The 25,723-nt window shown below is 38.7% G+C and overlaps 1 protein-coding gene across 1 annotated transcript in view; it reads left to right on the top strand.

Moving 5' to 3' along the window:
* The first annotated feature begins 7,941 nt into the window (after window positions 1-7,941).
* The window catches only part of EXOG (exo/endonuclease G), a 387,207-nt gene continuing 369,425 nt past the window's right edge, over window positions 7,942-25,723 (top strand). Inside the window, exon 1 of the mRNA XM_044066230.1 lies at window positions 7,942-8,005. Within this exon, the coding sequence (XP_043922165.1) occupies window positions 7,942-8,005 (64 nt within the window). The remainder of the gene's footprint in view (window positions 8,006-25,723) is intronic.

Consider the following 25,723-nt stretch of genomic DNA (forward strand, 5'->3'; position numbering starts at 1 on the left):
TGAAGAATTTTCTTTTGGGGAAACCTTACATGCTATGAGGGAACACTTTCAATGGCAGGGCCAGGATTTTTCATGTTCAAGGAAAAGGCTAAGGACTTTCTTACACTTACCACAGCATAGACCTTTAGCCATTCCTCCAGTACTAACAGTTGTTGATGATGCATATAATGATGCCTGTACTGCCCCTGATTCTCTTCCTCCGGCCCCTGCCAAGCCTGACAGATATTACAGGGTCCCGGACACAAACTACCATTTCTATAAGGCTCCTGTGGCAGATCCTGAAACCATTTCACAGGGCCCTAAGGCTGTGGCAGCTGCCTCTGCCAAAAATCCTTTCCCCTCTGAAAGGGAATCTAGAGCATTAGAGAGATGGGGTAAAAAGGTTTATACTTCTGCTGCTCTTTCGGCCAGGGCCTTAAACTGTCAATTCCACATGATTCAGTACCAGGAATTTTTGTTAGACCAGCTAAACAAAAAACTGTCCTCCCCTGAACCTATAGACCGCAAGTCCCTTCAGGAATTGGTACATAACTCTCAGCAGGTCAGTAACCATTTTTTTAAAATGTGGCTATGATGCACTGGAGGCTTCCTTTAGATCAGCTATGACTGGAACAGTGATTCGAAGGCATGCTTGGTTAAAAGAACAATCCTTACCAGACCATGTTAAGTCAAAACTCCTAGATGCCCCTATGGAGAAACAAAGTTTGTTTGGCTCCCCTGCACAGGAGGTTCTAAAGAAGGTGGAGGAAAAAGCTAAATCTGTCCAAACAGTCAAGGATTTCTTACAGGTCCAACCTCTGAGGTTTAGCAGAAATTGGCCTTCGAAGAATTGGTCCTTTCCAAACACCTCTAGAGCACAGAGAGGCAGAAATAGACGCCCAAGAGGCAGAGGTCAATCCAGGGGTGCCTACAGGGGACGTCAGTGGCAACCTACCAATCAGAGAAGTACTGCCACAGATTCAACTACAAACACTTCCACTGGACAGACACAATGACTTGGCTCTGATACCGCCTACCAGGGAACAACTGGAAGCACCCTTGGGCAGAAAACTAGCTTTATTCTCCCACAACTGGCATTACATTACAGGAGACAAATGGACTTTACAAACAATAGACAAAGGCTACAGGTTTCACTTCCACACTCTACCAAAAAAGAGAGGAATGCCAAACCTACCACCAAGCCAAAAAACAGACGCTCTAAGACAAATCAACAACTTACTAAGGATGAGAGCTATAGAAAAGGTACCGCCTATGGAACAAGGCCAAGGATTTTACTCCAGGCTTTTCCTTGTACCAAGAAAAGAAAATCAATGGAGACCTATTCTCGACTTGTCCGCTCTGAACACATACCTCATTGTTCCAAAATTCAAAATGCTGACCCTCCAGCAACTTCTTCCCATGCTGGGCAAGGAGTCTTGGCTGGTGACTCTAGATCTCAAGGAGGCATACCTGCACGTCCCTATACGACCAGATTGCAGAAGACACCTCAGATTTCTTGCAGGATCAGAGCATTATCAATTCTCAGCATTGCCCTTTGGCTTATCTACTGCGCCCAGAGTATTCACGAAATGCCTGGCATCAGTAATTGCTCATTGCAGGCTTCAGGGAATTCAGATTTACCCATACCTGGACGACTGCCTAATACAAGCGGACAACAAGGCAAAATTAACAAAAGATTTGGAAAAGGTCATACAATTGTTGCAAGCCTTGGGATACACAGTCAACATGCAAAAATCAAGACTAGTACCATCCCAAAGGATAACATTCTTGGGTGCAGAACTGGATGCATCAACTCAGATGGCTTTTCTCACAGAAGAAAAACAAAAGCAACTCCCAGTATATTTCATGACATTAACAACACAAACTCAGCTTACTGCAAGGAAAGTCCTGCAAGCCCTGGGTTACATGGCATCCTGCATAATATTGATTCCGCATGCCAGACTGCATATGAGAAAGTTGCAATGGTACCTAAGGAATGTATGGTCTCAACACAAGCACAGTCTAGAAGCCCAGATTCCAATGATTCCATGCCTGAAGCAAGAATTCCAGTGGTGGGCTCAGGCCTGTCGGTTGAACAGAGGACTGCCTTTCCACAAACCTCATCCAATCCAGACTATCACCACGGACGCCTCAGACCTAGGCTGGCGGGCACACATGGTGGACAAGTGCATATAAGGCCTATGGACCCAAGACCAGCTGAATCTACACATAAATCTAAAGGAGATGCTGGCAGTGAAACATGCAATCCAGACATTCCGACCATTCCTTCAACAAGGTCACTTGCTGATAAGGACGGACAATACCACAGTCATGTGGTACATCAACAAACAGGGAGGTACACACTCATATCCTCTATGCCGGATGGCAGTGGACCTGTGGAATGTGGCCCTGAATCTCAACATTCAACTTCAGGCCAGATTTGTACCAGGAAAAGAAAATTCACTAGCAGACACCTTAAGCAGAACTACCACGGATGCTCACGAATGGATGCTGCATCCAGATATCTTCAAAACCATAACAAAGAAATGGGGACTACCAGAGATAGACCTGTTCGCCTCCACACACAACCACCAATTGAAGAAATTCTGCACAAGAGCATACCACCCACTTGCTTGGAGGGTGGACTCCCTTTCCTTCAGCTGGAAAAACCTGACAGCATATGCATTCCCACCTCTTCCTTTGATGTACAAAGTCCTACTGAAGATCAAAGAGGATCAGCCAAGGGTAATCCTGATAGCTCCAGACTGGCCGAGGCAACATTGGTACCCGCTGCTGAGAAGCATTTCTCGGACACACACATGGCCTCTACCTCTATGTCCCTTACTCCTAACACAGAACAACTACAAGATCCTACATCCAAACTTGAAAACACTGCAGCTAGCTGCTTGGAATATTGCATAAGACAAAATAACCCAGATTTATCTCAGAGGGTTAAGGACATTATCCTGGAGGCTCGCAGACCCTCCACAAGGAAAACTTATTCAGCCAAATGGAAAAGATACCTCATGTGGAGTGCAGCAAAGGGGGGAAATGTCTCATTGGCAAACATAGCACACATCCTGGAATACTTAGCAGAACTGTTCCACAATGGCCTGTCCTACTCCTCCATTAAGATTCATGCATCAGCAATCTCAGCAGAATACAACATGGATCCTCCTGTCTTCATCCTCTACTCAGACAGTTCTTGAGAGGAATCAAAAACGTAAAGCCTCCAAGGAAACCACCTTTACCTACATGGGATCTGAACTTTGTGCTGGAAAAGCTAACACTTCCCCCTTTTGAACCGTCAGCAACAGCAGATTTACAGTTCTTGTCTTGGAAAACTGCTTTCCTGCTAGCAATTACTTCAGCAAGAAGGGTATCTGAATTACAGGCATTAATGGCAGTACAGCCCTTCCTTATCTTCCATCAGGATAGAGTGTCTCTGAGGACCAACCCTACCTTTATGCCAAAAGTGGTCTCCAGAGTATCATTGAACCAAGCAATTCATTTACCTACATTCTTCCCCAACCCACCGAACAGGGGGGAAAGACTGCTACATACCTTGGATGTGCACAGACAATTACGCTACTACCTGGACAGAACTAAGACCAACAGAAAAACTGACCAACTTTTGGTAGCATATGCAACAGGAATGCAAGGAAAAGCAATTTCAAAACAGACAATCTCAAAATGGATAGGAAATTGCATACGATTTTGCTACTCTTTTCATGGAAAGACAACTCCTGAAAATATCAGACCTCATTCCACAAGAGCTACAGCCACTACTACAGCTTTCCTACGAGGAGTGGCTACCAAATACATTTTAGAAGCTGCTACTTGGAGCTCCATGCATACATTTGCCAAGCATTATAACCTTCCTTTATACTCCAGATCCCGAGCAGGTTTTGCAACTGCTGTGTTGCAAGGGATCTTGACTACACCATCTTTATCTTAGTGCCTCCTCCCCCAGTTTGGCTATGGTATTCTAGGACTGCAGATGCATCCTTGAAGGACATAGTACAGTTTTGTACCTACCATAAATGTAGATGTCCGATAGGTATGCATCTGCAGTCAGGATTACCCACCCTCCTTCCCCTCTGTGGTATTCCTAGGGTACTTACCCCTCTTTTAGCTAGCTGGGGGAAATTATTATGGTGTATTTGTTTTTGTATATATGTATATATATATTTTTTGCTCTCTACTGTTTGGAATTATTTGCATTTATCCAAATTTAGCCTTCCTAGAGGGCACCTGGCATCTGGGGCAAGAAACACTGAGGAAAACGGCGTCGGCTGATGCCTTTATACCACAGCAGCTATGACGTCGGGTGGAGTGCAACATCAGCCGAGGCCAGACCCAGACTTTGGAATCCGGCCGACCGAGGGGCTGCCTGAGGCAGGACAACCCATATGTTAGGACTGCAGATGCATACCTATCGGACATCTACATTTATGGTAGGTACAAAACTGTACTTTTATCCTGCAAAATCTGATGTTTTCATAAAAATGTCCAATTTTGGGAATCTAAAAAGGTGGCATCCGTATTCCCTAATTTGGGGGCTTTTTCCTTGATTATTGGTTCCATTGCTAATTCTGGACAATAAGACATTGAGAGCTGTGCTCTATGATAATGAAAATTCCTCATTTTTAATTTTTGAGACATTGATATCCTACTAGAGCAAAAGCTGTTCTATAGAGAGGACTTCTATGTTTATTAAATAAAACATATCAGTGAAGGCCTGTTTTTTTTATTTATTTTAGCTGTCACACAGGCACAGTACATTAATTTATTTAACTGTGTGAATACCAGTAGGTAGGCTGGTCATCAGACCATGCAGCCGATATTAAGATACTGTACTAGTATTATGGTAGAGACCAGACTTGGACATGGAGTTGTAATTGCACAGCAGGAATCTGTGCACAGCGCAGCTAAGCCTGTATGCATATATACTGAGTGCAGTTGACTATGGCGATGTGAAAGCCTCTAAGAAGAAATGCCTACTTTCTACGACTGCTTTAAATCAGAAAAATAATGGTTTAATTGTATGGAAATTAATTTATTAATGTGTAAAGTCCTGACTGACTTCAGATTTTTTCTGATGCTTTGGACAAGCAGAGCACTGCACAAGCCCACTTGAATTAATGGCAGGCAGTTAAGGCAAGTGGCTCTCGGTACAGTTATTCAGAATGAATTTAAAAAATATATAGAAAGGGGTCTGTATATTGACTATAGGGGTGTCCTGATGTTGACACCCTCATTGATTCTTTGATAGGTGAAAAAGGGGTAGACAGGAAAGCTTGAAAATAGGGTGAAATAAAGGAAACACAGAAAAAGACATCAAGAGGTTTATGCGTGGGAGCGGTGGAGGTTCTGTATTTTTGGTGGGGGACAGGCCCTCCTATTTTCATTTTTTTATATGAGAGGGAAGTTAGGGAAGGAAGTAGAGCAGTGGTTGTAGGAGAGAGAATTGGGGCAGGAGGGAAAGAAAAGTTGTAGCAGTGCCCACTGTGATCCTAGGACCTCAGATGTTTTCACTGCCTGTAGGTTGTGTGTCGGCAGACCTCCGTGATTATCAGGGGGATGGTGGAGGCATTTGATGGCTCAGTGGTCTGAGCAAATCGGGACAGTGAGTCTTGCACCTGTTGAAGGAGGTCTTGCATGGACGGATTGTACCTTTTCATTGCCCACTCCACAACATCCTTGACTGTGTCCCAAAATTCATTCCTTTTGGGGCTTTCCAGGATGCACGACATCAGAGTGTGTACAGGATGAGAACCACTGCCTTGACCATGTGAGGACATCCCCTGAATAGTCAGGGGCTGATCTGGAACATTTCCTGACCTGGGAGGAACATGGTTGGGCTGCACCTTGGTCTCTGGACCAGAGGAAAAGGGAACATAAATGGGAAAGAATAGGGAGAAAAGAAACACATAATAGAAATACACAAGTAAAATAAGAGAGAGAGAGGAGAGTAAAATGACACACAAAATAGATACAAGAAATTCACTCATAATTAGGTGCTACATCATTGCATACTTTGACAGTGCTTACTAAGTGTCTAATAAGCTGGTGTAAAATATGAAATGGTACTGCATTTTGCGGAAAGGCTATTAGTATTTCAGCATTTCTGCAAGTCTAGTTTGATTTCTTTAAAAAAATGATGAGTATTTTCATTTTCTTTGCAACAGAATGGTTAGTACTGTAGATTGATTTCATAAGCATGGGTAATGTTTGCATACCCATGAGTAACCCTCATTTAGCCTATCAAGCCATTTTTTTGCTTGCTGTCTTTACACCCGATTTCCTCTTCAGTTATGGAAAGAAGAGCAGAAGTGATGCGTAGTTGTTAACCTAAGCATGAATAATGTTTGCATACACATTAGCACCAAATAAATGTAGCTTACCATGATTTTATTTATTTATTTAACATTTGCTTACCAGGAAGGTCCGACTTGGAACGAGCCAATTTTCAGTGGAGGCCCAGGGCGAAACACTGCCGATGCATGTCTTTGTGATGTGGAAGGAAACCAGAGCACCCGGAGGAAAAACATGATGCAGGGAGGACATGCAGACTCCACACAGAAAGAACCCCAGCCAAGAAATGAACCAGAGAACCTCTTGCTGGGAGGCAACAACACTAACTGCTGCACCATTGCACCATAACATCTCTTAAATGGAGGAAAGGATGTGAAGGAGGGATGGTGGAAGAATGGAGAACTACTGTACATTCCTAAAACCATGGCTCACATCACATTCCTAAAACCATGGCTCACATCACTTACAAATTTATTTGATGTTAAATCCATCTAAGAATGCAGGCTAACATGTTTCCTGTTCAGCAAAAATGCATGTTCATTATATTACTGTGCAATAGTAGTTATGAAATGAATATCTGTTGTCTCCGATTATGGTTATTGTTTTTTTTAGTTCACTTTAATGTGATATAAGTTATAACTTAAAGCATCTTACAACAGTTTCCTATCCACACCCCCAAAAGAAATAATAACACACAATATAGTGTATACTGGTGTGTCTGTTTTTTTTTTAGTCCGTTTCTGGGACTTTGCACAGTGGCTCCCCTTCTTGGCTCATTCATTCAGGTGAATCAGCATTATACACTTGTGCCCATTCTCTCTACCCAGCTTCACCAGTGTCCATGCCAAAAACTGAACATGAGTCACCATATTTACACTATTTAGAGTCCACTAAGTCTTTAGTTGTTGGAAGGGTAGTCTTCTTCACTTTGTTCTGCCTGTTCCCTCTGATTTTTGGCAGGTGTAGGTGAAAAAAATGTGTCCAGGGTGCCTTGTCTCTTCCTCTTTTTCAGGATAGTCTTGAAGTGGTGCATGATTATGTTATTAAACAAGTCCATCATCCTGTTGACATCCCCTGTATAGGGGTGCCACTCCAAGACTGTAGCCTGCCCCTTCTCCCAGTTGGATAAAAGTTCTTTAATGCAAGCTGTTGGCATAGGTCCTTTCTCTGCATCCTCATCTTCAGAAGAAATTGCCCTTTCTCTTTCTTTGAACTGCTCATTGCAGAGTGCTGTAAGTCCATCCATTGTGAAGTTGTCATCATGGTCTTGTAGCAGTTCCTCCACATCCACCTCCCTATGTCCAGGTGCTCTACTGTCTTCATCCACAGTTTCGCCCTGGGAAAAGGAAGGAACCAGTTTCCTCCAGGCTGCACAAAGGGCTTTCTGTGACACTCCATCCCAGGCACTTTTGATGAATGATATGGCATGAAGAATGTTGAACTCAGTCTTCCAGAATTCCTTCAGTGTTTTATCTGAAGAATGGGTCATGTTGAAAAGCCTTGAGAAGAGTGCTTTTGTGCAGAGCTTTTTGAAGCAGGCATTGACTTGTTGATCCACAGGTTGAATGAAAGAAGTTGTACTGGGAGGCAGGAAATGAACCTTGATGGAATTGTAGTATATCTGAAGAATTTCCTCTAACTATCATGGGTGGGCAGAGGTGTTGTCCAGAAGCAGAAGAGCTTTCATTGGCAAATCGTTCTCTTTCAGGTAATTCTTGACACTTGGTGCAAACTCCTCAAAACTCCAGTCCTTGAAAACTGACTGGTCAACCCAAGCTTTGGTGTTTGATTTCCACATTACAGGTAGTTTTGATTTTGTAATCTTTTTCCAAAGCATCTTGGGTTTTCTGAGTGATACACCAGCAGAGGCTTCAGCTTGAAGTCTCCACTGGCGTTTGCTGCCAGGAGTGTGAGACTGTCTTTCATGGGCTTGTGACCTGGAATCCTAGGGGTTATCTAAGTCCTACTTGGCATTCTTTTCCAGAAAAGCCCCATTTCATTGCAATTAAAAATCTGTTCTGGCAGATGTCCTTCTCACCGATCAATTCTTCAAATTCCTTGATAAATTTTTGTGTACCTTCTTTGTCAGCACTAGCTGCCTCTCAGAACCCTGTGGTTGCCACTTCATTTTAAAATCTGTGGAACCATCCCCTACTTACTTTAAAATCCTGTGTTTGCTGTGAGCTACTTCATAGAGTTTTTTTGTAGGTCTTCAAAGATGAGTTTAGCTTTCTCACAGATCATGGTCTGAGTTATTGGATCTCCCTTCATCTGCCTGTCTTGGATCCAGACAAGAAGCATCTTCTCCATATATTCATGAATTTTTTTTCCATGTTTGTCTAAAACCTTTGTTGCTCCTTTGACACCTTAAGACCCAAAACAATGAACAACTTTTCAGCCTCCTTTCCAAGTCAAATTGTGAGACAGTTGAATTGTGGGGCATCTGAGCTGCTGAAAGCGTGGTTGAATTGTGAAGTGATCAAGTTGTGAGGTGGTTGAATTGTGAGTTACTACCTGTATCTCTTCCTACCATTGTTTACTGTATGTAAACCTGCAGTATGTTGTAAGGGAGAGACTTCTTAATTTGTGCAAAAAACTATTTGAACTCCAGTAACTTGTATGCAGATTATTCATTTGCCAGTTTGCCCCACTTCCTACTTAGTCATCTTGTACATGCCTCAAGCATTCTGGTAGTAATGAGACTCTGCACCAGTTTAATAAAAATACATTTAACAGTAGTGTTAAGTGCTTCCATCCCGAAAGGGACTTCTTCAGTACTACCATACAAACCACTCACTCTCTTACTATACCATTACAATCACATCACCCCATTAATCAATTCAGTAATTAACTAATTAAACAATCCTTCTTACAAAAAATATATATATATATATATATATATATATATATATATATATATATTATACATATACACTACAAAGTACATACATTTAAAAACAGTAACTTAAAAAACAAAAACTTTTTACTATTATGCCATTATTCTTAGACCAACAAACTGTTTAACTTCAATAAGGGCATAATGGAACAAGTCTCATTTAGACCTGGTGCCATTGTAGCATCCAGTCTTATTTGCCAGACCAATTCTTTGCACAGCAAATATTCATCCGTTACCAATCCTCTGGGGTCCATTTTCATGTGCTCCAGCACTACAAATTTGAATCTATGCTCATGGTTGTCGTGCACATGTTTAAATAAGGCATTCGTTTTTCTAGCCTTTCTAATATCAAAGTCATGCTTCTAAATTCTGTCTGATAGCCTTCTTGAGGTTTTACCTACATAGAAGGCTGAGCAAAAATCGCAACAAGCTGCATAAAACCACCTAGCTGGATTCACAATTAAAATATCCTGGAACACTAAAATCATGGCCCTTGATATTAATGTGTTCGCACCCTTTATATAATTACATAGTTTACAATGTCCACATTTGGGCATTCCCTTTTTCCCTTTCTTTTTGCAGGCCAATTCCCTCTCAATAATCTGTTTAAAACTTTTATTTTTCTTGTATACTATTTTAGGTTTACTGTCTACTAATCTCTTCAGTTGCCATCAACACAACCCAGTTGTCATATACAGATTTAATTATGCTACTTACATCTAAGGAATAAGTAATAATTATAATAATTTTCATTCCACCAAGTACGCTCTATCCTTTCCCATGGGGGCAATACTTTGATTTCTCCCCACCGTATTACATAATAAGGGGTAATACACCCCATTTAGTCTTTTCCCCACCACTTCATTTTTAATTTTTCTCAAAAAATCAGTTGGGTATCAAAACATGTCCATTAAGTTATTACATTCCTCCAGGAACATGTTTTCTTCTGTAACCATATGGGCTGTCCTAACTAGCTGGCCCTTCACCACAGATTTTTTCTGAAATTTTGGGTGGAAACTCTGAAAATGGAGATAGCTATCAGAGAAGGTGGGTTTCCTAAAAATGAAACACCCTCTAATATAATCTTTCCTTAGTAAAACATCTAACAAAGCTATACTATTCAAGTCATAAGTTACAGAAAACTTTAAAAAGGATGTAGACATATTTATGTGTTGCACAAATTCCAATAATTTTTCTTCACCTTCAGTCCACACAATAAATATGTCATCCAAAATGGGTGTAAAAGTTCCAGCTACTTGAAAACACAGAATTAAACACACATTTAACTTCCCAATAAGCCATCACAAGGTTGGCGAAACATAGGGCACAGTTCGCTTCCATGGCTACCCCACTAATTTGCTTAAATAGTTGATATCAAAAAAACAAATAGTTGTTTGATAATACCATTTTCATCAGGCTAACCACCAAAGTAATACGGTCCTGGTCCAAAATGTGTATCTCACTCAAAATTTGTTCTAACCAGGACAGTCCTTCAAGATGTGATATAATTGAATACAAATTGCATCTATTGTAACCAAAAGACATTGTTTACTAAATTCAACTTCAGACATTTTTGTTAATGAGTCCCAAGAGTCATGACAAACCTGAGGTAATTTGGCTACAGATTCTTTCAATAAACTGTCCACAAGTTGCCACCCGAAATTTCAGAATAAAGTCTGTGGTGGAGGGCCATCTAGTTAGGGTGGCCCATATGGTTTCAGAAGAAAACATGTTCCTGGAGGAATGTGATAACTTAATGAACATGTTTTGATACCCAATTGATTTTTGAGAGAAATAAAAAATGAAGTGTGCTGAAAAGACTAAATGGGGTGTATTACTCCTTATTATGTAATATGGAGGAGCAAAATCAAAGTATTGCCCCCATGGAAAGGATAGAGTCTACTTTGTGGAATGAAAAACCCTTCATTATTACTTATTCCTTAGATGTAAGTAGTATAATTAAATCTGTATATGACAACTGAGTTGTGTTGATGGCAGATGAATAACTGAGGAAGTTAGTAGGCAGTAAAGCTAGTCAAAGTAAACTTTGTCATACAGATCAACACAGAGGAAAAAGTGCATGTCACTGCACGGAGTTTTGATACTCTGGCTCGTACCATAAGAATTATAGTTTACAGAAGGAAGATTAATGTTGTTTGTTGTCTTTTTGGCTTTTACCCAGTAAGGGGTCGCCACAGTGGAACTCCGGTCCGCTAATGATTGGCAGTAGATTTTTATGGTGCTAAGTTGCCAGCCCGATGCCCAACCTTTAGCGAAGGAATGCCCATTCACGCATGTCTTTCGGAGCCCACGCGACCGCGGGGAGGACGTGCAGACTCCACACAGAAGGCACTCCCTGCACACTAGCTGAGAATCGAACGGGAGAACCTCTTGCTGTGATTCAACAACGCAACCTAATAATAATTTAAAAATACTGAAATAGAAATCAAAAATAAGATACTAAAAATAAACATAATAAAGTGTTAAGTGAGCTATGTAGATAACAATGACATATTGCACATAAATAGTTTGTTTACCCATTTAGCAGTTTAGGCTATGGGTTTGTTGTTCAGCAGTCTGATAGTATACTAAAATAGTATATAAGAAAAAGTTTTAAATAGATTATTGAGAGGGAATTGGCCAGCGAAAAGAAAGCGGAAAAGAGAATGTCCAGATATGGACATTGTAGGTTGGTGAACACATTAATATCAAGGGCCATGATTTTAGTATTCCAGGATATTTTAATTGGGAATCCAACTGGGTGGTTTATGCAGCTTGTTGTGATTTTTGCTCAGCCTTCTATATAGGTAAAACCTCAAGAAGGCTGAGAGAATTTATGAGCATGATTTTAATATTAGGCTAGAATAACAAATGCCTTATTTAGACATGTGCATGACAACACAAAGCATAGATTCAAATTTGTAGTGTTGGAGCATGTGAAAATGGACCCGAGAGGGTTGGTAACTGATGAACATTTGCTATATAAAGAATTGGTCTGGCAAATTAGACTGGATGTTACAATGGCTCCAGGTCTAAACGGGACTTGCTCTATTATGTCCTTATTGAAGTTAAACAGTTTGTTTTTCTAAGTATAATGACATCATAGTAAAACGTTTTTAAGTTATTGTTTTTTAAGTTACTGTTTTTAAATTTATGTACTTTGTAGTGTATATGTATAGTATTATATTTTTAAGAAGGATTGTTTAATGAGTTAATTATTGAATTGATTAATGGTGTCATGTGATTATAATGCTATATTTACAGAGTGAGTGGTTTGTATGTAGTTCTGAAGAAGTCCCTTTCGGGATGAAAGCGCTTAACACTACTTTTAAATTTATTTTTATTAAACTGGTGTAAATACTGCCATGGTTTCCATTGTTTTTTGCTTTTGGTTAAGTAGCTGAATTTGTATTGTTTGATATTAATAATGAGACTCTTACAGATTTGTGGCTTATAATGAATACTGCATTTTTTGAAACAGCTTTATGTATTTTATAGAAATAATTCTTTCAGTAACAACTACTACATATTTAGAAGTATATTTGCATATACATTTCTCTTTGTTTACATGTATACATACACACTCATATATATATATATATATATATATATATATATATATATATATATATATATATATATATATATATATATATATATATATATATATGTATGTATGTATGTATATATATATATATATATATATATATATATATTCCTCACAATAAGGTTCAGCATAAAATTCACCTTACAACAAATGTAGGTGAATAAATACTAAGTCATCTAACTTTTAAACTTCTTTAAAAAAATGTAAACGGAGGTTTCCTCACAGTGCTATAGGAACAAGTAATCCAGACACATACTGGTTTCGCCTTCTGGCGTCAAACATTTTTCTGCCTTTGTTTTCTTATTACAAAGGTTTGGAGGTTAGATGACTTGGTGTTTATTCACCTAGATTGTGGGGTGAATTTTATGCTGGACCTTATTGTGAGGAGTGTATTGGTTTGGTCCGTGCATGTAACGTCTTCATGACCACCAGAGATGCTGGGTATATGTGTGTTTATTTATGTGCGTATATATATATATATATATATATATATATATATATATGTGTGTGTATGTATATATATGTATATATATATATATATATATATATATATATGTATGTATATATGTGTGTGTATGTGTATATATATATATATATATATATATATATATATATATATATATATATATATATATATATATATATATAAAATGTATACACATACACCTGTATATATGTATGTGTTGACATACGTATATATATATATATATATATATATACACACAAATGTAAACATATAAAGTTGTGTATGTTTACTTGTATATCTGTTTGCACATAATGTACATATATGTTCACATTCATACACTCATGCATACATTTCTTTTTGCAGATGCCTGCATTTATGTAAAATACTTTCTTATTGTTATCTTCCCATTATTTGCAAATATATGTAAGTGACAGAGGAAAGGAGAAAAGTAAACATGTTTAATGTAGCACTCTGGCTTTCTTGCCTGAACCTGCTCACTAACTAACTTTGGAAGACAAGGCAAGGAAGAAGAATCTATAGTTGAGTTGAGTGCCTGGGAGCTGGATTGGTTACATTTTGTTGATGTAAAGATGGTACTCTGGACTTGGTTCAGTAAGACGTTTTGGGGAACAGAAAGATCATACCATTACCTTCATCACTGGAGAATCATAGAAATTGTAAACACTAAATAATTCTTATACTGTTTATGACAGTGGCAGTGACACCAGCTGTTAATGAGATGTATGGTAGAAGTATGACCTGTTTTAACCAAACATGAAGTTTCTGAAGTTGAGTTGCTAAATGTGCTGTGAAAGTTGTGTTAGGGTGAGTATCGACTAATCGAGTAAGGAAGAGACAGTCTTGAATGGGAGGCTGAGTTCATGAAAATTTAAAGATGATAAATTCCACACTAAACACTTATTCCAATATATGAAAATGTGTTTGAAATTAGAGAAGTACTCATAAGAGGGTTGATTGTGATGTCAGTGGCAATATAAATCTGTGATGTGCAGGAGATGACTTGTTCTAGATGGGTCCATTCATAAAGATGAAGTGTTCTGTGGAGCTCAGTAGCACATTTGTATGGTAGAGATTCATATAAGGTACTTTAGAACTGCATTTATGGTAAATATGAAGCGAGATGGCATACCTAAAGGCTGTTTAGTAGTAGCTTAGTACAAAAAATGTTGCATGTACACAGTTACTTTGGCTCTGATGAATTGACAAAGCAATAGTGTTAAAGGATTTTGAACATGGTGATTTCTTATGAAGATTGTTGCACCTATATCTGTACTTAATGCTAAGGAAATTAACGGATTTTAAAGGGCCAAGCTGATTGTGCACAAAGCCCCTCACTGACTCTCTTCAAGAGAAATCTTGATGAGTGGATGGGAAATTGTAAATTTTGGTAGGCTTATAAATGCCCTTGGGCAGATAGCCTAGTACCTACCTATGAACCTATGAAAGGAGTGCAACAAGGTTGTATATTGTTACCATACTTATTCCGTTTATATGCTGATTATATCATGCATAATGCTGAACGCTGGAATCAAATTTTTTGGGAGAGGCACCTGAGGAGGAAGATAAAAAGTAAGCCAACTTTTTTTTTTATCAGCATAATTTTATTTATCTGTTTATTATTTTTATATTTCTTGTCCTATCAGTTCTTTGCAGACAGATGTGTAGAAGTGGAGCCATTGACAGTTTTTTTCTTCTTGGGTTTAAATGATGGTGACTTTAGCCATGAAAGGAAAATATGCTTGTTTTGGGGGGAAGAAGAGCTATGGCATGCTTGTTAACAAATAAAGAACATTGTTAATAAGGGTCCATCAAGTCAAAGATATAGTTTCCATGGTGATAACATGTGGCTGTGAGATCTGGACTATAAATAAGGCCGTGTACCAGAAAGTCAGTGCTTTGCTTTTGAACTGTGGTGAAGGATAAAACATCTGAGAATTCCATAGACTGCATGAAATTTCAGTCAGTAGTTATGGAAATACACTGGAAGGCCTGATGGTAAAATTAAAACTCAGGCGACTCTGGTGGTGAGAAAGATCAAAGGCAAAAGAAGGAGCAACTGAGGCAAAGTTACATAGACAGTGCTGCTGAGGTATTGAATGTGAATTTGCAAGAGCTTATGACAAGCAACAACAGCTACATTTACAGAGCATGCCATTTATCCAGCTGTTTGTTTAGAAAACTTTGCCATGAAAAGGGATATAGTGAAATGCACCAATTTCTTTTGTTTCTATTTGTTTTTCTTCCCCCTTGAATTAGTTGAGTAAAAACCTTGTAATGACAGTACCTGTCTGTGGTATATTTAAATTTAATGAGTAAGAAATGAGCCTGAACATAACTGTAGATTTAATTGTAACTGATGACAGAAGTTGCAGCTTATGCTTAAGGGTAGACAGCCCTTCCGGTAGGCCTGTTTAATATCCCAAAATCCTTTACTAGTTCTAAAAATACTGGATTTTATTTATGCTTACTAGTCTGTTATCAAGTGCATAGCCTTGTACATGAACTTCAGATGCAGTCTCTGAAAGGGAATGGGATTAATAAAGGCCATGTCTTTTAGTTTTCAGAAGGCACAACATTTGTTTTTGTATGTATAATATGGGCTGTGACAAAAGGAGGTACTGCCAGCACAGCTGTCTGGAATTTTGTAAATAATTATATGTCATTTGTGAATATCAACATGATTTATATGCTTGTGTTACAAATGTATTAGAACTGTATATTATCTGTATATCAAACTGCTGGTACAGAAGTGTGTGTTGAAAGGGTTTGTATAGTACTGAGCTTAAAGATGTATTCACAGTGTACCCTACTGGAAAAGAACAGAAATGTAAATAAACTATTGTAACTGAATAAATGTATACATTTTAACAGTGGGAATTGGAACATCGAAGGTTAATTTGCAAAACTTTAAAAAAATTGTTGAAATTAAATTATGTTATAACTGAGCCGTAAAAGATGGTTTCAATGAAGCAAGGAGACAGGATGTCTAAAACTATGGAGCCTTCAGCATTGTCTTGTAAGTGTTTTATTGTTTTATGTCTCCCAGCAGCTGCAAAGATCTAAGGGTTATGTAGTTTTCACAGGTAGATGCTAAAGGCTGGCAGTTTCTAGCAATGGGGTTTAGCTGAGGAACTAAAGTTAGATGACAAGACGTGATGTCATCCTGCAAGCTAACCCAGCAGTACCATTTGAGATATTAATTTAAGAACTCTCTGAGAGAGACTGGGCATTTCTGTATTTGTCTTTCACCTGACAACATTGGCTAGAAAACCCATTTGTCACATCTGTCTTGCCTTGCTATGAGTAAGTAAGTCTAGGGTACAGTAATTTCTCTTGGATACAGTTAGGAATATAGTAAAGTATAGCTTAGATGTTTCCTTTATTTATTTGAGACTGTCCTGCAATGTTGTTTTAAATATTTCCTGTAATTTTGAACTCTGAAGTCACTGTGATGATTTACTGAGTATTTTCTTGTTCTTTTATTATTTATTATTAAATATATTTAAACCTATCTTTGTGGCTGATATTTGTGAGACATATTTAAGTTGTTAGTGTACTTGCATATCTGTTTGGTGACACTGTGTAGGCCACTCCTAATAGCCTTGCTGTTGGTCAAACTACCATTTGGATTAATAGTAACATTAGACAGTAAGGTTGGACACCCTTTGATAAGGGCTTTAAAGTAGCTGATGAATAGTGGCTGGTGGCATTAAAAACTACCTTATAGTCTAGGTAGAAGGGGGCATAGCTAGGAAACCTGTGCCAGCCTTTCCCAGGTGTGTGTGTGTGTGTGTGTGTGTGTGTGTGTGTGTCAGCTACTTGAGCAGGGACATGAAGCACTGGTTAGACAGAGAGGGTGCTGGAGGTCTTGGCTTGGCCACTCAGCTGAGATCTCAACTCTATACCTGTGCCAGTGGGTAGTCTTAATGGGGATCTGGAGAAAGAGGTAGAAACCAGACCCAGACTGACTGTGGTCTCTGTGTGCTCTTAAGGGAACTTGCACTTTACTGTGTGTACCTGTCATCCTTCCAGTGTGCATGTGTCCCACTGTTGCCACTGGTGAGGATTGAGACTTCTTGATTACTGGACCATTGCTGGGGCATCCCATGGGCTTACATGAGCATATCAAGTGATTGGCTTTTTGGTTACTAATGATGTATTTTTTGTGCTGTATAGGTACTAGTTTGATCTTCCTGATATTGAAATGACTTTACATGCAATTGAAGTCTCTGCCCACTGATAACATGCCTAGTTCGTTTTAGGAACTACGGTTCGATGGATGGGAAAATCAAAAATTAAGATACTGTCCTTCCTCGTACTGAATACTGCTTTGTCATAACTAATAATGCTTGTCATCATTACCCCCCCAACTAAGTGTATTTCACAAGGTAGCTCTGTTGTTGTGTTGTTTTTCCCTCAACCACCTCCATCTCTGGGAAGTAATTATTCTGCAAAATGAACTAATTTACCTGAAGATTTTTGTTAGTTAATTGAGCCATGTCTCATTTTTTTTTACCCATATTCAGTTTCAGATGCTAGTTTTAAGGATTTTTAGTCCTCTAGGGATGGAAGTAGAATCAGAAGTGGATAGTTTAACTTTGTCTGCAAACATGCTTCGAAGCCACACATTGGAAGTGATATGCTTCCTAAAGTTGAAAGGTGCATTTTCACGTGTATGAGTATCATTTGTTCACATTTTTCAATCTGGAACACAATTGATGGCGGTACTGTCAAAATGCTGTGCACTGAAATTCATGACATTACTCTGAAATTGGTATTCTAAGGTAGTAACATTGGTCTGTACTTCATTCATATCTTTGATCATCTGAAGGAATGTGTTAGAAAAGGCTGTTACACCACTTTTAAGATATAACCTGCTGTTTGTTTACCACAAATGGAGAAGGAATTGTATTAAAATAATGCATATGCACAGTTCTTCTCCAGCAGACGTGTTTTCTGAAAAATGAAAATCACCTGTTAGAAAGTGTAGGCTGACATTTAAGGATGGCTACATTACATATTTCATGAAGGAAACGGATGGGTTGATTTATTGGGTTTCTCCTTGGTTGACTTATTTGTGAAAATCAAATATGATCACCTTTTCTGGTAGCTGATCTCATTATACCCGTCCCAAGTTTCAGTCCTAGTATTGCTAGAAACCTGTTTCTGCAGTATATCTGTTTTGTGGAGGGCTGTTTGATATTTATGAATGTTATTTGATGGTAGGTGAAGGTGATATTTACTTCCGTATTAAGCCAAGGCTTACGACTTGGCTAAAATGCAAATCTGTTCTGATAGTCAAAACATATTTGCACAATTTCTTTTGTCTACTGCATTGGTAGAACAGAAACATTTTAGTAATGCTTGCATAAGCATTGTATGAGTGACATACATTTGAAAGTATCATGCTGTCTACACAATACCCTGTTCTCCAGCTTTTGAAACAAGTTTCACAATTGGTAGACAATATTTTGTTTGCTAGTGCAGTAAGATTCATGAGAGGTCTGAATGTACTTGAATTTATCCAGATATTTGCTGGCAGCTGCTACCAAAGGAACAAAGGTACTGTGAAGGTAAGCTTGAGATCGCTCTTGCCTGTTTTGGGAAATAGGTAGGTGCCAAGTTGCCGAGTCATGTACAGTAGAATAGGCAATACATATCAATCGTGTTTTTGAGGATATAAAGAGAAATCAATTGAAAAATGTTACTTCTAAAAGCAAAAAGCCTGCTGTGGACACAAGTTTAAGTATTCAGCTAACACCATCATAAAACCGTAAACTACCATTAAACATTTAAGATTCAGTCTCACTTTTAGAACTAATAGATGGAAGTATTTTTCACAAATGTTTTCTTCGCTTGCACAGAATGTAAGAGATATCCTTTGTTGGTCCACATGGATTTCTCAATTATTGATGAAGCATACAAGGTGAAACCAACATATGAGATTTGGGCATTTCCTCACCAAAAAAAAATATCTGTTCTCAGTACCCTTAACTACTGTGATAGGCTAAAAGCCCTATCTTTCTACTCAGTCTCATATATAGGCTCTTGAGAGGTGATCTCTGCTTGGCCCTCTGTGCTATGACTGACCTAGTATGTTTTGAACGTCTTCACATAAATAGAACAAGTGGTAGAGCAAACACTTGAGAGAATTAAACTTAAATAGTGACATTAACAGTACTATCAGGCAATATGGTTCCTGCCTGATGTAACCCCTGTCATTGGAGGTTCCCTTTATATATCAAACAGGATGATCACAAAATTTTGTCTGGAATATATGTAGAAGATCTATTAAATGTGGAAAAAATTATTGGGTGAGATGGCTATGTTTCCCAGTGTAGTAGATTTAGTATGAAGCCTCGAATCTGTGAACTTCAATAAAGGAAGTCTTACATACAGCCTCAGAGCTATGTAAGAAAGAGACTCGTGAGAGTCTTCATGAAACTAGTAGGTAGGGGGTTTATTCTAGTTTCATCATTATGTCTAAAAAATGTCTTTCTGTTCTAGACATAAGCACCCCAAATTAGTATGTTTTGAAGTGCTTTAAAATCTCATGTAAACAGAAAAAAAAATGATATCTGGCTACTTTAGATACATAGTAGGCTTACATTCAAAGTCTCATAAACAAAACTGAGCAAGCAAAACATAAACAAAATTTGTAAGGAATGCATGATAGGCCAACAAGTCTTCCAGTTCAGAAATTCTTTTGGCTTAGCTTCATTACCTTGGACATTTACAGGTTAATTGTCGTTGTTGTTGTGTCTTTCGGTTAGGGGTCACCACAGCGGAACTCCGGTCCGCTAATGATTGGTAGTTGACTTTTACGTGCCGAGTTACCAGCCCTGACGCACAACCTTCAACGAAGGTATGCCCATTCACGCATGTCTGCATGCAGAAGACGTTCTAGCTGAGAATCGAACCGGACAGTGTCTTACTGTGAGGTGACAATGCTACCCCAGCACCACCACCGCGGATTATTTATTTAAAATCTCAGAAGAATACCAGTCTTCCCTATTTGGATAATTGTCTTGCAATTGTACACCCTTACAACCATCAACTCATCCATTTACATCTGGTAGAGCAGCTCTTTTCTCACCTGAGGATCATCCATTTTCATCTAATTAAATACCTCTTTGCTACTTGGTAATCACTGAGAATGAACACATTATCAATGGTATTGTACTAAAGGATCCATTGTCCAGAGAGAGAGAGAGACTGTACGAACAAAATTTCATACACTAATATGCAGTTCAAGAAAGAACATTTCTGCCACGAATGACTAAATGGGATTCATAGTAACTAATCAGTGCTAAGACTGGACTTTCAGAGAAGGAAATCCTAAATTCAGCATGCACATATGAGCACAAATGTTTTTCTAATACCATACCCACCTAAATCACTGCTAAAACATCCTTTCACTTGAGAAGATCAGCTGCAAAAAAAATTCTTGCAACAGAGGATATCTTTTTGCATCCCCTTCTTGGGTTGTGACCTACACTTCTCTATTCTAAATCAAATTTTGCAGCCTAGGGGATATGGAGAAAATCTCCACCCCCAAAGTTCTGCAAACTGAATAAAATTAAGTTGCACTATGTGACTGAGATTTAGCTAAATACTATTAGCTAGTGCCATTATGAACAAAGCCAGTTTAAAGTTAACAGTGTCCCTTTAAAAAGGGACTGGGCTCCAGCAATACAGCTGATCAGAGATGATTCATGTTACCCTGTTCATAACAAAGCCAAATCATGGAGTTCACATGAAAAAAAAATGCAGTAGTTTCTGAAAAACTTTTGGAATTAAGTTACAGAACCAGCATAACAGTATATTGTAGTTCTGACCTGAACAGTAAAATTATTTAACTGGTGGACACAATATATGTTCAAAGACTCCCAGTTACTCCAACTCAGCCATATCAAAACATTGCAGCTGATACTCCAGGCTGTGCAAAAAGCCATGTTTAGTCTCTGTCTGAGTATGGGTTAAAGGTGACAAAAGTTCAGTATCCTTACTGAAGTGATGCAGGTAGTGGGCTTAGAAGTAAAGTTATTAGTTTAGAACAATTTCCCCTGCCACATTATGGTAAGACAGACAGCAGCAGAGGAAAGACATGCCTGCCAGTTATACAGGCAACAAACATTAGGTGTGGGGTCATTCAGAAAGACTGTTAATTTAAGAAATATATCTGCCTGTCCAGCAAAACTGTTACACTGATTCTTTATTCAGTTAATCCAGCTCAGGGTCTTGGAATCTAGCCCTGCAAGCAGTTGGTGTAAGGTGGATGAGATGGCAGTCTACCACTAGATATAGACACTCACACATACATTCTTACTCTTGGACGTAGTGCATACACCTAGACATCTAGGGACAGTTTGGGACTTCACCAGTCTTCCTGCCATATGTCCTAGGAATATGAAAGGGAAAGGGTGTGACACATTAATCCAAGAGGACACAGTGGTAAACATGCAAATGGCTTACTTCTGTAGGAAATGAACTGAGAGCTAATTTATAGAAAGCAATAATGATAACTGCTTACCTACTGTGTTGGTATAGTCCAAGTTGAAACCTTGTATTGTAGTTATGCTATGTCCAGTTGTCACTCATGTCTCCACATCCATGCTAGAGGGATGCCACAGGAAAAAAAAAAACATATTTAGTAACTGAACTTCATCTTAAGAGACCAACTTTTGTATTTAAAATATTTACCAGAAGACCTGTGAAACAGATGTATACTTCTACCTGTAGACTCAGTGTCATTCGTGTGTTTTATTCCTTTACACTTATGTAAGATGTGTTCTTTAGGGCAATGCTGCACTCTGTTTGATTAATCCCAGTGGCTTCCAGGTTACCAAGAAGAAAACTGTTTATTCTTCTGCTAGAAGTGATGGCCTACATTCCAGGGTGTTCTGATAATAGCAATAACGCAAACTACTGCATCCACATCTCAAAACATTTAATCTGTGATGTAGAACGTCTCCTTGATTTTCCAAAATTGTTCTATTTTACATCATTTCAAACCAGTCACAAGAAAGGCTGGAAATCCATCGACCAGAAAACTATGAATGACTGGCTGTGTGGACACAAATTAATGTTCTACATAAAGAATAACACTGCATACAAAAAGGGGTGTTTTATCTCTGGCTTCCAACCATGACTCGATGTCTTTATATGTTAACTTGTCTACTGGCCCGTGTATTAACATTTGTTGTAAAGAATGATTCCTATAAGAATGTCCTTTTATTCTATTTCTTCAATTTGGGACATAAATTCTGTGACTGAGTATTAAAATTATTTTCATTTGAACTAGGAGAAACACAGTTTCTTGCTTCAGTTGTGTCATCTAGAAGGAAATCAAAGCTATGGACCCTAATGCACCTGCTTTATACATTCTTTCATTTCAACAGTGTCCGTTTCAACTATTCCTTCATTTATGCTTAGTTGTGTCAGCTTTTGCTTTAAACCAAATAGTTCCTTTTGGTTTTCTTTCCTTAATGAGTGAACAAAGGGCAGTGGTTGCTAGGTGTCTTGGGTATATGTAGGCAACTGTGGTACTAGACTGGCAAGACAAAAGCTACTAGACAGTCTGGTTAGCTGTTCTTTGCTGCCGAAGGGGAGACTAGAATTACAGTCTCATAACAAACATTTCTTAATAGTTGACAGCGTTACTGTTTTCTATGATCGATATGATCAGACATTGACAAGAATCATTATGTGCTACTCCTGCTGCTTTCAGATATGATGTAGCTTATGACATTTGTGAGACTGTGATTTGGACTACAGTCTACAGTTTCAGATATGCTACAAGAGTAATAGGGATCCACAACTCTGGAGTACAGCTGGATTTGGAAATGAAATTAATTTTTTTCTTGCAAAGTTGTTCATCTCTTTAGTTTATGAGATGAGTTACTGCTTGAGATTCTGCCATCTTGTACTGCTGCCAGAGCCGTATCTCTCAACTTAGCGCAATAATTCTGGATAAAGCCAAATGTAATGGGAGGACAAAGCCCCCAAAATAGGGACATTTTTAAAATATTGCTCTTATAAACTTAAAAGTTGATAGAATGTTAGGTTTTGTATTGTTGGAAGTCAGAAACTCAAATGTCTGTCATAGTTTAGTGACTTCAGACCTCACAGATTTGCCAGAAAATCATAAATTGAGGAACAGACCAAAAAAAGGCAAAAAAGTGGACATTCTGCAAAAATTTGGACAGTTGAGTGGCATAAGTCCTCTTCAAAGATACTATTATAGTGTGCCTCACACAGTTATACTAACTTTTTTAGATACAAATACCATCCCTATCACTGTGTTTCCTTTCTGGCCTGTACAGAATTATGTATGTAGTTGTGTTGCAAAGTTTATGAGCAGAGTGTGATTATTAATTTGCCATCTTCTCACTGGAAAAACTGAAGATGACTTCATAACACCAACTTTATACAGTGGTCACACTGTAACAAAAGACATGCTGCACCCAGGAGTTCCACGAGATAGATTTGACATATATTTGCATTGGAGCTCAGAAGGGAAGCACACAAATCACTTTGATGTTATTGCAGTAGGAGGTGATGTAAGTTGCAGCTCTGAAATGTGATAATTAGAGATCAAATCTTTAAACATTGAGGAAGATCTTATCTTTTCCAAGTTTTCAAAACAGCTCCATGTTCCTATGTTCAGACTTATGGAGGATTCAGGAATGTACTGTGATGTATACACTTCTATGTACATGTTATGGTACCTGTTTGCTACTCAGCAGCTGCCCTAACATGGTGCTGCATGATGCTGTAGCACAAAAATGTGTAGTACTTCATTAGCCTCTTGGCCGAGCTGAATGCTAATGAGACAGTCCAGGGATGATGCATATGTTAATTAGCTATCTGCACTCTCCACTGGAACCACCTCCACATGCCAAGAGAGTCAAGAAATTGCTCAGCTATGTCGATCGGCATGGTCATTCCCACCATGTCATGGTATCCCTTTCATAGCTGTAGTATGGGGATCTGGGTTGGGGGGAGCCACTAGACATCAGGGACGCATTCAACCTAAGTGCCTTAATGGCACTGGTATCAGTATAGGGATCGGGAAACAATAGACACTGGGGCTAACTCTTAAATGTAAGTGCCTTAATGGCATCAGCATCAGTATAGAGATTGGGGTGTGGAGGACACTAGACATTAGGGATTACTCTAAATGTAAGTGGATTAACAGCACTGACATCACTACAGTGATTGTGAATAAGGTGGAGGTGATGTGCTAGCCACCAGGGCAGTGTCATGATTGCACTTGAGTATCACTGTGATGGGTAGGTGGGCAGGGGATACACTAGCCACTAGGAAAGTGCCATAATGGCACTTACAGCATTACAATGATGGGGGAACACACTAGCCACAAGGATAGTGCTGTAATAGCAGTTAGTGTACTATTATGGTGATTGGGAGGGGGTGGGACATTCTAACCACCAGGGCATACTAGATACATATAGTGGCACTTCAGCAATTACTGGGATCTGGAGTTTGGGTGGGGGGTAAACATCAGACATAGTAGATTGTACAAACATACCATCATAGTACATAAACTATTATGGTGATCTAAGGTGGGAGGAAATCATGGAAGGGAGGAATCCATAGAAGGGTAGCCAAGTCAGGAGGACTGCAGAGTATGTTTGTGGATGCGTACTTCTGTTTGTGAGAATAACTGTGAGGGGAATGCCAGTGTCTACACAAGAAGCAGTTTACTACCATGAAGTGCAGCTCAGCATGTTGCAGTAGTAACTGTGATTCAGAGAAATGCAAATTAGCCTGTAATGAGGTCTTACCGTACAGCTCATGCTAGGCCCTTTAATTAATTCCTGTGTTAGTTTTCTTAACTACTATTCCTTACTTGCAAGAAAACTTCCAAGAAACTCATTGTCAGAAGAAAATATTATAGTCTAAGATTTGGTGTTGTTGCACATTAGACTGTTTTACTTGCTTTTCTTTAACTTTTCTCTATTCTGAATCAATGTTTTATTGAACTGCCTCCAAAATAGAATTTTCCAAAGTTCTAAGTGATTCTGACTATATTTCTGCACAATTATGTTTATATTATTGAAGCTCAGTGTGTCAACTGTGTTCCAAAAGTAGTTTTGTATGACAAATGCATTCTGTTATTTAAACTGCGTGTTTGCTCGGGCTTATGCTTGTTTGAACCGAGCTAAACTGAGGCGAGTGTCCTGCACTAACTCTGCTGACTCTCAAGCTCCAGAGATGCTACAAAGAAAAATTAAAAAAAAAAAAAAAAAAAAAAACCTAAGTGCCTTTTTAACCTTATTGCAACTACTGTTGCACTTGTAGTTTGTTACAGCTAACTGTTGCCTTTTTTTGAACTGCTCTGTACTTGTGAATGTGTCGCTAAGCAACTTAGACTACATTGCATTTCCTTTTGCTGTTTTTAGTAACAAAACGG

This window comes from Protopterus annectens, chromosome 3.part1 (genome assembly GCF_019279795.1).
Source record: "Protopterus annectens isolate FY-2018-M chromosome 3.part1, PAN1.0, whole genome shotgun sequence".
Lineage (NCBI taxonomy): Eukaryota > Metazoa > Chordata > Ceratodontiformes > Protopteridae > Protopterus > Protopterus annectens.